This window comes from Triticum aestivum, chromosome 2D (assembly GCF_018294505.1).
Source record: "Triticum aestivum cultivar Chinese Spring chromosome 2D, IWGSC CS RefSeq v2.1, whole genome shotgun sequence".
NCBI classification, from domain to species: Eukaryota; Viridiplantae; Streptophyta; class Magnoliopsida; order Poales; family Poaceae; genus Triticum; species Triticum aestivum.
This window is the reverse complement of record NC_057799.1, coordinates 464,085,277-464,097,726: the sequence shown is the minus strand read 5'-3', so window position 1 is coordinate 464,097,726 and position 12,450 is coordinate 464,085,277. Positions and strand designations below refer to the sequence as shown.

Here is a 12,450-nt window from a genome sequence, read left to right as displayed (position 1 = left end):
GGCGTGTGTTCCATCCCCGACTATCCAAGAGATTGTTTTGCCACTACAAAGTGTAGTGACGTCTCATGCTAATCCTCAATCTAGTACTTCAGGTCCTGAGGCTGATGGTGATCCTGAAACTAATGTCAATCCAGAAGGTGAAGAGGATCACCAGTCGGGTAATGAAGATGACCCTCAGAACAATGATGCTCCTCCACCACCTCCTCCTGTGGGCAGGCCACGTCGTGAGAGAAAGAAAGCCATATCAGATGATTATATCACATACATGATTGAGGATATGAATGATCTGGGAAAGGTGGAGGATCCAACCTCTTATAAGGAAGCCATTAAAAGCGAAAATTCATCCAAGTGGTTGGTTGCCATGGAAGACGAGTTGAAGTCTATGGGCTCAAACTACGTTTGGGACTTAGTAGAAGTTCCCGATGGAGCTAAGAAAGTAGGCCGCAAGTGGGTCTACAAAACCAAGTATGATTCCAAAGGGAATGTCGAACGGTTCAAGGCAAGGCTAGTGGCAAAAAGGTATACACAAAGAGAATGCATTGATTATAAGCAAACCTTCTCTCATTTGTCAACCAAGGATTCTTTTAGAATCATAATGGCATTAGTAGCTCATTACGACCTAGAACTACACCAAATGGATGTTAAAACGACATTTCTGAATGGTGACTTAAAAGAAAACGTTTACATGGCTCAGCCAGAAGGCTTTGTTATGGAAGGGAAGGAACATTTAGCATGTCGTCTAAAGAAATCAATTTATGGCTTGAAGCAAGCTTCAAGAGAGTGGTACCTCAAGTTTGATAAAATTATCAAAACTTTTGGTTTCACCGAAAATGTTGTGGACAACTGCATATACGTTAAGTTTAAAGGCAGTAGGTTCACATTTTTAGTCCTATACGTTGATGACATATTGTTGGCATGTAGCGATAAGGATATGCTGCATGAGACCAAGAATTTTCTGTCATCCAGTTTTGATATGAAAGATCTTGGTGAAGCCTCGTATGTCCTCGGCATCGAGATTCATTGAGATAGGTCCAGGGGAACGTTAGGACTATCTCAAAAAGCATACTTTGTGTAACACCCCGCATGTAACTTGCCATATTTGTAACTCCGACTCTTGCCATTTTCGGCTATGTGATATGTTTTTCCCTCCGTTGTCGGGTTTTGTTTTTCGTTTTGTATTTTGTCATGTCTTGCATTTTCATATCATGTCATCATGTGCATTGCATTCGCATACGTGTTCGTCTCATGCATCTGAGCATTTTCCCCGTTGTCCGTTTTCCAATCCGGCGCTCCTATCTCCTCCGGTGCACCCCTCTAGTTTTCTTTCGTGTGCGTGTGTCAAACTTTCTCGGAATGGACCGAGGCTTGTCAAGTGATCTTAATATACCACCCGGAGACTACCGGTCAAGTTTCGTTCCATTCGGAGGTCGTTTGGTACTCCAACGGTTAACCGGGCATCCGCAAAGTCCATTTGAGTGTCCAGCAAAAACCCGCTCCAAAACCAGCCCAAAGCCCACCAAACTCTCTTCCATGCTCTAGGTCGTTCGATCACGATCGTGTGGGCGAAAACCGCACCTCATTTGGAGTCTCCTAGCTCCCTCTACCTATTTATAAGTGGGCATCCCGAAAAACGGATTCGCAGACAAACCCTAGCGTTTTTCCCACCGCGCCGCCGGACGCGTCCGTCCGCGCCGGACAACGTCCAACCGCCACCGCCGCCGGCCCGCGGGCCCGTTCCCGGCCCCCGCGGCCCAAGCTGCGCCGCCGCCCGAGCCCGCGGCCGCACCGCGCCTCCGCCGCCGCCATCACCGCCGGCTGCCGCCGCGGCGCCCGTCCCGGCCGCCGCCTTCGCCGCGCGCCTGCCCCGCCGCCGGCCGCCGCCTCCGGTCCAGCCCCGCCGCCGGCGACCGCCTCCGGCCCCCTCGCCCCTCGCCTCGTCGGCCCCTGCCTCGCCTCCGGTCGAGCCCGAGCTCGGGAGCTCGATCCAGATCTGTGAGCCCGTTGATTTCTCGCCCCTCTGTATTTTTCTATCCGCATGTGCTCCTGTTTCCGTTGCGATAACTTTGTGCATGTAGCTCCGATTGGCGCGTATAATATGTCAAATTGTTCATCTCGTGATGCTCTTCATTTTGTTCAATTGCACCATTTTCATTAGAGGTCATCTTGATGCCCAAATCTTCGTTGGAAGAGGGCTAGTTGCTGTTAATCTCTGGTTCTTGTCAGAACTTGGAGATTTGTCATTTTTGTATCATTTATTCTGTGCATCTTTTGAGCATGAGATCTACATGTGTTTTGAAGTATGCCATGCCATATTTCCAGTGGTGTAGTCCATGTATTTTGGTGATCTTTGTGGTGACTAGCACAAGCATGCAAAGTAGGCCCCGTAATATTTCTGATTTCAGGGACTTAGTGATTTCTGTCTTGTCTGCTGTAATTTTGTTGCCATGTAAACTTGATGCTACAGAGAGATCCATGCATATTTTGGAGATGTTAAGTAAGGATGTTTTGTAGCTATAGTTGTAATTGATCCATTCCTGCAATTGTTTGAAATTTTAGAGTGCCATAGCATGACTCAATTTTGCTCTACGTTTGCTATAAAATATTTCTGGCAGATTCTTAACATGATTTGCAATCTTGCCAAGCTTATTGTAATTGATCCATACATGCTATGCAATTGTTCTTGATATGGATAGCTTCATAGACATGCCATCTTGCTGTAGGTATGCTTGGTTTGTGATGCATTGCTCTGTAGTGAGTGCATCAAGCTCACAAAGAGGACTACATATTAATATTTCTGCCATGCTCTGTTTTCTGCTAAGTCTGAAACCTGATAACGAAACTTGCTATGTTTACATGCTTGCCATCATATCTTCTGATCCTTTTTGGCTTATGGTCAGTAAGGGACTTTTGTCGTGTGCATTTAGTAGAACACTACCATGCCTTGTTTTGCTATGTTAAGTTCCTGTAGCATGTTGATTTCGTGCTCTGAACATTGCTACCTGATGATGATTTCTGCCATGTCCAGTTTTTCACCAAGTCTGTGAACCTGTAATCTTTTGCACTTTTGCCATGCTTGTTTGAGCTTGATATGTTGTGAACTAGCCGTAACTCAGTGTTCATCTTTTGTCAAGCATCTCCTGTAGATTACTGCCATGTGCTTTGTTGCTATGTTGGGGTGCGGTAGCTTTATTGTTTGTTGCATTTTAAGTGCTATCTTGCTGTTTATCGCAGATTAGTGTCATTCTTGTTTTGCTTGTCATTTGCAAACCGTGCATCCGATTCCGGTGATCTTTATATCGATTTCGACCGAAATCATCTCATCTTTCCAGTGGCATGCTTGGTTTGCCAAGTTACTGCCATGTTCATCATTTTCCTTCCGGAGCACGCATATGCATCGCAGACCATATCTTGCATATCATACATGTTTTGCATCATGTTGCTTGCGCATTTCTCGTTGTTGATTGTGGTTCCGTTTGTTTGTGTTCTTGTCTTGGGTAGAGCCGGGAGACGAGTTCGTGAACGAGGAACTTGTCGAGTACGCTTACGAGGATCAAGCTTTCGACAACTCTGAGAACCTTGCAGGCAAGATGACCACCCCTCGAAATCACTTCTATCTTTGCTATGCTAGTTGTTCGCTCTATTGTCATGCTCGCTACCTATCACTTGCTATATCATGTCTCCTATTTTTAGCCATGTCAGCCCCTAACCATCCTTTCCTAGCAAACCGTTGTTTGGCTATGTTACCGCTTTTGCTCAGCCCCTTTTATAGCGTTGCTAGTTGCAGGTGAAGTTGAAGTTTGTTCCAGGTCGGAACATGGATATGTTGGGATAGCACAATATCTCTTATTTAATTAATGCATCTATATATTTTGGTAAAGGGTGGAAGGCTCGGCCTTATGCCTGGTGTTTTGTTCCACTCTTGCCGCCCTAGTTACTGTTATACCGGAATTATGTTCCTTGAGTTTGCGTTCCTTACGCGGTCGGGTGATTTATGGGACCCCCTTGACAGTTCGCCTTGAATAAAACTCCTCCAGCAAGGCCCAACTTTGGTTTTACTATTCGCCGCCTAAGCCTTTTCCGCCGGGTTTTCGCGAGCCCGAGGGTCATCTTATTTTAACCCCCCCCCCGGGCCAGTGCTCCTTCGAGTGTTGGTCCGAACCGAGCAGCCTGCGGGGCCACCTCGGGGAAACTCGAGGTCTGGTTTTACTCGTAGCTTGACTTATCCGGTGTGCCCTGAGAACGAGATATGTGCAGCTCCTATCGGGATTTGTCGGCACATTCGGGCGGCTTTGCTGGTCTTGTTTTACCATTGTCGAGATGTCTTGTAAACCGGGACTCCGAGACTGATCGGGTCTTTCCGGGAGAAGGTTTATCCTTCGTTGACCGTGAGAGCTTATGATGGGCTAAGTTGGGACACCCCTGCAGGGTATTATCTTTCGAAAGCCGTGCCCGCGGTTATGAGGCAGATGAGAATTTGTCAATGTCCGGTTGTAGATAACTTGTCACTTGACCCAATTAAAATACACCAAGTGCGTGTGTAACCGTGATGGTCTCTTCTCGGCGGAGTCCGGGAAGTGAACACGGTCTGTGTTATGTTTGACGTAAGTAGGTGTTCAGGACCTCTTCTTGGTCATTGCTAGATGACGTCCGTTCCATTGCTTCTCAGCCTTATGATTCTGGAATAAGAGGACCATTAAAATAAACCACTCCCCAATTACCAAAACGTTTTCCATTTCGAAATAGGCGGGTGTGCTATAAGTGTTGAGGTTCTATGGCGTTTCGAGCTGTTGTAACACCTCACTTTGGTACATCATTCCTATGTAGAATGGGCGAATGAAGTTAAGCCTAACGATCAAGGGGGAGAATGTTGGTTTGATCTGACGGCTTAACAGGCCAGTTAGATCTATTAGTCTAACAGAAAAAAGGAAGATAACGTTAATGAAAAGGCCCCACGCACCAACGTACGTGGGCTTTTTATCCCAACTGAGGCGCCCTGATCGGGGGCACCCAAACCAACTGATGGTTTAGGTCCCCTGTCGCCAGCGCTAGATAAAAGGGGGTACGTGAGTGGGTTGGCAGCCCGCGCGATTACAATTCTCGTACGGTTTCACTCCCCTCCCGATATTCTCTCACCCCATCCGAATAGTGGGAGCGCTGCAGCGACGGGAAGACCTACTCCAGCCGCCACCGCTGCCGTCCTCGGCTAGTCCCGGTGGCGTCCTGAAGGAATCAGGACGTCGAGGAGAACCTCTGCTTCCACTACATCACCCCTGCATCACGCCTGCACTGAGCAGGCGATCATGTCCACTCCCATGACATGTAAAGGATCTCTGAACTTTTCTCTGTTCATGGTTATTGGGTGATCTAAATGCAATTTGATCCTGCTAATGGCATCCCATAGATTCATAATTAATCCAACAAGGAGCAGCACGGTGGAGGAGGGCGGCCTGCCCAGGAGCCTGGCGCGGCGCAGGCGAAGGTGTGACGCGACGGCGCGCGGGAGCCGGTGCGCGGCCCGGGAGGAGGCTGGCGCGGCGGGGCCGCGGCAAGTTACAACGCCTACCGCGGCGCCGACGGCGAAGAGGAGCAGCAGCATGGCGGGCGGAGAGAAGGGCGAGGCCAGTGTGAGCAGCAGCAGGGCGCCCACCGCGGCGCTGGCGGCGAAGAGGAGCGCATCACCGGGAGCAGGGAGCGCGCCATGCCGGTGCCAGTGATGCGAACCAGAGCAGCCCGGTGCCGTTGGCCGTCTCGGGGCGCTGTACTTCTAGTGCACCGCAGGCGCCGCGATGCCATGCCGGCACCGGCTCTCCCGGTGCGCGCGGAGCCCCGACCTGAGTTGCTCCTGGGCGTGATCTGCGACTCGACGTCGGCTGCCGGCTGCTGGATGTCTCCTCGAGCTTCTCATCGCCTCCTTCCCCGTCGACGCTCGCGCACCTCCGCTGGCTGGAGGTCGTCGACGCCGCCGCAGTCAAGATGCTCGACGAAATGCCGCTGCCTCCGAGGGAGCCCAACACTGCTCGTGGGGGGCGCAACGAGTGAAATTTTTTGCCCCCTCCCTAGGCCAAAATTCTCGCCGGCAGCCCCCAAGCGGCGAAAAAAATGCCTCCTGCCCGCAAACGAGTGGTGATGCTCTTACCTGCTTAATTCCTAGTCGCGTTGACGCCACTTTGGAATCAAATCAACATCGTCGGAGTTTCCACGGCAGGTGGGAGCACGACCACGACCCTTCCTCTCTTTGGACCAGGAACGGTTTCGCCGGTCCGACCACGCTCGTCAAAACGCAGCGTCTCTAGTGACTTCAGCGTTTGTGCTGACTAGCCGGAATCGCACCAGCATCGACGGAGCTAGCGAGGGCCGACCGGCCGAGGGAGGAGAGGACTGGTGCAAAATCGTGTTCTTTGGTTTGCTGCAAAATCTTAAAAGCACAACTATTTCACATCTAGATGTGAGATATTATCTCACATCTAACTCCCTCACCCTTAGGGACAAAACAAATCCATGAAGACTTTAAAAAAAAAATTAAGGATGTGGAAATTAGATGTGAGAGGGAGTTAGATATGAGATAATATCTCACATCTAGACGTGACATAGACGGACCCTAATGGCCCAGGCGCCAAAACGAGATGCATACAGAAAAAGAAAAAGGAAAAAACGCAGCCGTCAACTGCTAACGAAAGACGCCAAGGTACGTATGCGGAAAAGAGAAACCAGGCGTTGAACTTGAACATATGAGACTACCTACCCCATTGCTGGATTACTTACACGCTTGCTGGTGCATTTGATCTCGATCTGCATTTTGTACAGTAGCCTTTTACTCTTCTTATCTGGTCACCCATCCTTATTCATAATTCCACGTCTCTGCACAACGTACAGTACAGTCTGCCTCCACGTCTACTGCTCTGCCACATAAATGAACCCACTAATTTCCATCATAATACCTTGCCAAATAGAGTTTTAGGTCAAGCATTGTATATATACAACAGAGTTTTGCTTCGGTAAATTTTAAGTAACTTTAAGATTCGTGTAAATATTCAAGAGGGGGCCGGTGTACCGAAGCAAAACTCGCTGGCTTATGTTTTGGACTACATTCAAGTTCCTCACCAGGTCAAAAATATTTACGTTGAAAATTCAACAAAATCAGGTAGAATTAGCTAAATCAGAGTTAATCATGACATTCATGCATAGGGAAGTCCCGTCTAATCAGCACTCAAGCAGCACTTTAACAGTCGTTAAATATCTTAGGCATTTCATGCGTGAAACCAACAACCACAGCCGTGAAAATCCTGCCAAATGGCGCACCTACTTCTTTCTCTTGTGAAAAGTTAGAGCCCAAATCATCAATGACATGAAAACATGTCTTACACTTACTAGCCATCCAGGAGATCTGTCAAAGCACGTGAAAGGTTTGCGAGTAAATTATGCTCACGCGCGCATCCTCGGCCCAACCAAAAGCATGTTTGCCGCACTAGGCGACCAAAGTACCACCCACGACGACTCACGCGCTGAACAATTCTCATATCACACTCCCATCTTCTTGCTTCGCCACCGGCGACCAAACCACGAGGAATTCTTCACAGCGTAAAGCCGTAAACCCGACCCACCGCTCCTATATATCTGGATGTTCGTACGCTCATAGACGCACACTAGACGATCGACTACGATCCACGTCCAAGGCTAACTAAGCAGCAGCAGCAGGCTTAAACCGGTGATCTAGCGCTACTAGCTACTATGGTCGCCACGTCCCTGGCATTCGTGGCGCGCCGCGGCGAGCCGGAGCTGGTCGCGCCGGCCGGGCCGACGCCGCGCGAGCTCAAGCGGCTCTCGGACCTCGACGACCAGGAGAGCCTCCGGTTCTACCGCTCCGTCATCTACTTCTACCGGGGCCTCCCCTCGCGGCCGCGCGCCGACCCGGCCAGGGTCGTACGCGATGGGCTGGCCGCGGCGCTCGTGCACTACTACCCCATAGCCGGGCGGCTCCGCGAGCTGCCCGGCAGGAAGCTCGCCGTGGACTGCACCGGCGAGGGGGTGTGGTTCGTCCAGGCCGACGCGGACGTCGCGTTGGACGAGTTCGGCGACAGGCTGTGCCCGCCGGTCCCTTGCGCCGGCCAGCTCCTGTGCTTGCCGGAGAGCAACTCCGCCGTCGTCGTCGACCGGCCACTGCTCTACGTTCAAGTAAGTCTTGGGTGCACGCGCTGAAGAATTATTTTTCTTTCTAAAATAACTAGGTTAGGGTTGAAGAATTGGTGGCGCATGCTTGAGAACATGTTGATTTGTCTGTAATTTGTTCTACGTGACACTGACATGCACCATGCATGATGGCATATGAAGGTGACGAGATTGAGGTGCGGAGGCTTCGTGTTAGGCATCCAGGTGTGCCATAACCTGGTGGACGCGCCGGGCGTCACGCAGTTCCTGCAGGCCGTCAGCGAGCTGGCGGGCGGCATGGAGGCGCCAAGCGTGCGGCCGGTGTGGGCGAGGGAGCTGCTCGACGCGCGCGACCCCCCGTGCCCCATCTACCATCACCCCGAGTACGAGCTGGCGGCTGACGCGGCCAACGACAAGCTCCGTCCGGGCGCCGTGCTCGTGCACCGGGCGTTCCTCTTCGGCCCCGAGGAGTTGTCCTCGCTGAGGGACCAGCTACCGCCGCAGATGAGGTCGAGGTGCTCCCGGTTCCTGCTCCTGTCGGCGTTCGCGTGGCGCTGCCGGACCTCGGCGCTCGGCTACGAGCCCGGCGACGAGGTGCGGTTCATGTTCGTGGTGAACGCCCGCGGGAAGCGCGGCCGCCCGCTCCCCGAGGGGTTCTACGGGAACGCGCTCACCTTCGGCGTGGCGCGGACGACGGCCGGCGAGCTCTGCTCGGGATCTCTGGGCCACGCCGTGGAGCTGATCGTGGCCGCGAAGGCGCGGGTCGCCGCCGACGACTACGCGCAGTCGGTGGCCGACGCGCTGGTGCTGCGCGGGCGGCCGCGGTTCACGACGGCGCGGACGTATCTTGTGACGGATCTCACCAAGTCGAACCTGCACGAGGTGGACCTCGGGTGGGGCCTTCCGGTGTATGGCGGGCCGGCCACGACGACGCTGGCCACTTTCCACATTCCTGCGGCCGGCGGGGGGATCACCGTGCCGATGTGCCTGCCTCCGCGCGCCATGGAGAGGTTCGCGGCCAATGTGCGCGCGGGGCTCTCGGAGGCTTCTTCGCACCGTGGGCGTTCTAGTGGCGTGGAGTTGGCCGTGCTGTCCAGGATGTAGGAATGTAATCTGATAGCACAACTCCTAACATTCTCTCTCTCAAAAATAAAATAAAATCCTAACGTAATCACTTTTCCTTGTGGAACATTTCAAACAAATAATTTCTTTTTTTTGAGGATATCAAACAATAATTTCGGATCCAAATAAGCATACGTAACATGATTTGGCTTTCTAAAGTGTAGTTGGTTTTAGGAGATACTATTCACTTAGACCACTTTATTTTTTATTCGTTCTTAGGGCATCTTCAACGGCAACCCGCAAAAAACTCCTGCACCGTTCGCGGATGGAGAGGACCAGTCCGCGGACACGGATGCGGAAGGCAGCCATTCAACGCTAGCCGTATACATTTTCACAACAACTCAAATCAACCGAACGAATTCATGTAAACAAGTGTGGATTTTATGCAAACATGACATATTTTATATAAAAAAGCTAGATTTTCTTATAAACATGACAGATTTCAATACATTTACATCAACGGTGCTAGTCCGTCTCTGAAGGTATAATTAATACCTAATCTAAATCGCCGCTCGCGGATCCCTTTGTCTTCCTCATGTCTAGCAACCCGATCAGCGGACTGCCGGGAGCCCCGGAGGTATATGCTTCAGCACAAAGGACGGCTCGCTTCCCTGTCACTCATCAGAGCGGAACCCCCGGCTGATTCTTCAGCGGGAGGGGAAGGCCGTGCCTCCGCTTCCGTGAAGCCCATGTGGGATAGAGGGAGGTCATCGAAAGAGAAGAACCGGGCAAGACACCGGCTGTGTACGCCTATGCCGCTTAGACGGTGGCCTTCGAGGGACCCAAGCGACGGCGGACTCCAGTGTTCTACTTCTCCTCTGTGATGGCGAGGAACGCGGAGGCGCTGGCCACCGACTCATCGCTCTTCGCGCACCCGGCTTCTGCCTCTGCCTGCATGGCGCGGGCACAGGAGGCGCGATCGCATGCACGAGAGATGCGCTCGCGGGCATGGGAGGCGCGATCGCATGCACGAGAGACGCGGTCGCAGGCACGGGAGGCGCGATCGCATGCACGAGAGACGCGGTCGGAGGCATGGGAGGCACGATCGCATGCACGAGAGACACAGTCGCAGGCACGGGAGGCGTGGCCACAGACGCGAGAGGTGCGGTCGTCGACGGCAGCGATGATGCCCGTGTCGCCGTGCCGAGGTCGAGCAACTGGCCACTCCTCATCGAGTGGGCCTGGAGCGGCGAGTTGCTAAACCATGCGGCGGCTTGGGGCGGCAACTTGTTCCGTCGGGTGAGGCGCGGGAGGTGGAGCACCGAGCTGCCTCACTCGTATCCGGCGGGCTCGACGGGCCACCCAGCTGGCTTGTATGCCGGAGAACTGCTCTTTGGAAGCCAGCCGAAGTGGTGGAGCAGGAGATTGGGGGAGCGGCGGAGGGGTGTGGTTCTTGCCCGGCGTCTGCCCTCGTTTAAGTAAAGAGCAGGAGGTAGGAGCTCGGCCGGTGTTGCGTTTAATGCCGGCCCGCTCATGAACGGACGTGTGACCGGCGTAGGTTTCTCGGCTTTCACGCGGGGTTAACAGGGGCGTATGAGTGCGGCGAGGAGGCGTGTTCAGCCGGGCGTGCAGCGGGCGGCGCCTTCGATCGGCGAGCCGCTTCAATCGTGGAGGCGGTGAGAGGTCGCGTCCGCCCGGAGAGGTCTTCAATGCGGAGCGGCGCGCTGTACAGCGGCATGAATGCGGGCAGCTGACGCAAGGTGGGAGCGCGCGTGGGAGGAGGAGGTTTTTTTGGTGGGCCAGGCCGGTCAAAAGCGGACTTTGGAGCGGTCCGGACTCCCGCAAACCTCCTCACTTTTGTTTCCCGATTACGGGAGAAATCGCGTTCGGACCGCTCCGCGGACCGATACAGGTCGGCATTGGATGGCTTCCGCGGTCCGAACAGCCCAGTTCGAACGGTTGCGGGAGTTTACGGGTCCGCCTTGAAGATGCCTTTAAGGAGCACATCTCTACTATTAAGGAAAATGCTTTCGTTCACCGGCTGATTTCTTGCGCGCTAACCGTCATATCTATTTTTAATCGGATGGCTCGGGAACAACCTATGCAACTGGACCATTCTTGCAATTTTTTCACTGCAAACATGTGGTATGTTGATTGACGAGGTGTTGGCCGTCGAGCGGCTACTCGAGGCGGCGTCCATGGCGTAGTCCTCTGGGAGAGAGAGGGATTTCATATAAACATGACAGATTTCATATAAAAAAGCCGGATTTTCATATAAACATGACGGATTTCAGTATATTTACATCGACAGTGCTAATCTGGCTCTGGAGGTATAATTAATACCTAATCTAAATCGCCACTGCGGATCCCTTTGTCTTTCTCATGTCCATCAGCCCGATCACCGAACCGCCGGCTCGCTTCCCGCCGTGCCGGTCACACGCACGGGAGGCGCGGCCGCAGACACAGAAGGCACGGTCGTCGATGGCAGCGATGACACATGTGCCGCCGTGCTCCCCGCCGTGCCAGCGTGGAACAACTCGCCACTCTTCATCGAATGGGCCTGGAGCGTCGAGTTGCTGAACCACACAACGGCTTGGGACGCCAACTTGCTCCGGCAGGTCAGGCACGTGAGATGGAGCAGCGAGCTGCCTCGCTCGTATCCGGCGGGCTCGGCAGGCCACCCAGCCGGCTTGTATGCCGGGGAACTACTCTTCAAAAGCCATTAGAAGAGTGGAGAAAATGGCGAAGCAGGAGATGGAAACGGCGGAGGGGTGCGATTCTTGCACGACATTTGACCTCGTATAAATAGAGGGCGGATGGGAGGAGCTTGGCCGACATTGCGTTTAATGCCGGCCCGCTCATGAGCGGACGTGTGGCCGGAGTAGGTTTCTCGGCTTTCAGGCGGGTTTAATGGAGGCTTATGAATGCGGCGAGGAGGTGCGTTCAGCTGAGCGTGCAGCGGGCGGTGCCCTCGGCTGGCGCGCTGCTTCAATGGGGAAGGCAGTGAGAGGTCGTGTCCACCCTGAGCTGTCTTCAATGCGGAGCAGCGCGCTCTACACCGGCATGAATGTGGGCAGCTGGCGCCTGGTGGGAGTGTGCGCGGGAGCGGGAAGGGTTTTTTGGTGTGCCAGGGTGGTCAAAAAAGGGGCTTGGGATCAGTTTGGACTCCCGCAAAACTCTCCCGCTTTTGTCTCCGGTTTGCGGGACAAATTGCATCCGGACCGCTCCGTGAACCGATACGGG

General features: G+C 53.3%; 1 protein-coding gene across 1 annotated transcript; it reads left to right on the top strand.

The window, feature by feature from the left end:
* The first annotated feature begins 7,661 nt into the window (after nt 1-7,661).
* Nucleotides 7,662-9,350, top strand: LOC123049583 (benzyl alcohol O-benzoyltransferase). The gene is made up of 2 exons (XM_044472477.1): nt 7,662-8,172; nt 8,329-9,350. Exons 1-2 carry the CDS (start codon nt 7,729-7,731, stop codon nt 9,247-9,249), a joined length of 1,365 nt encoding a protein of 454 aa, XP_044328412.1. The 5' UTR covers nt 7,662-7,728; the 3' UTR covers nt 9,250-9,350.
* Nucleotides 9,351-12,450: the final 3,100 nt, after the last annotated feature.

Bases quoted from the DNA above. Each gene is read 5' to 3' on its own strand.
- LOC123049583 (XM_044472477.1), top strand. From the start codon at position 7,729: ATGGTCGCCACGTCCCTGGCATTCGTGGCGCGCCGCGGCGAGCCGGAG. The intron at 8,173-8,328 runs GTAAGTCTTGGG...TGGCATATGAAG, and splicing joins GGCCACTGCTCTACGTTCAA to GTGACGAGATTGAGGTGCGG.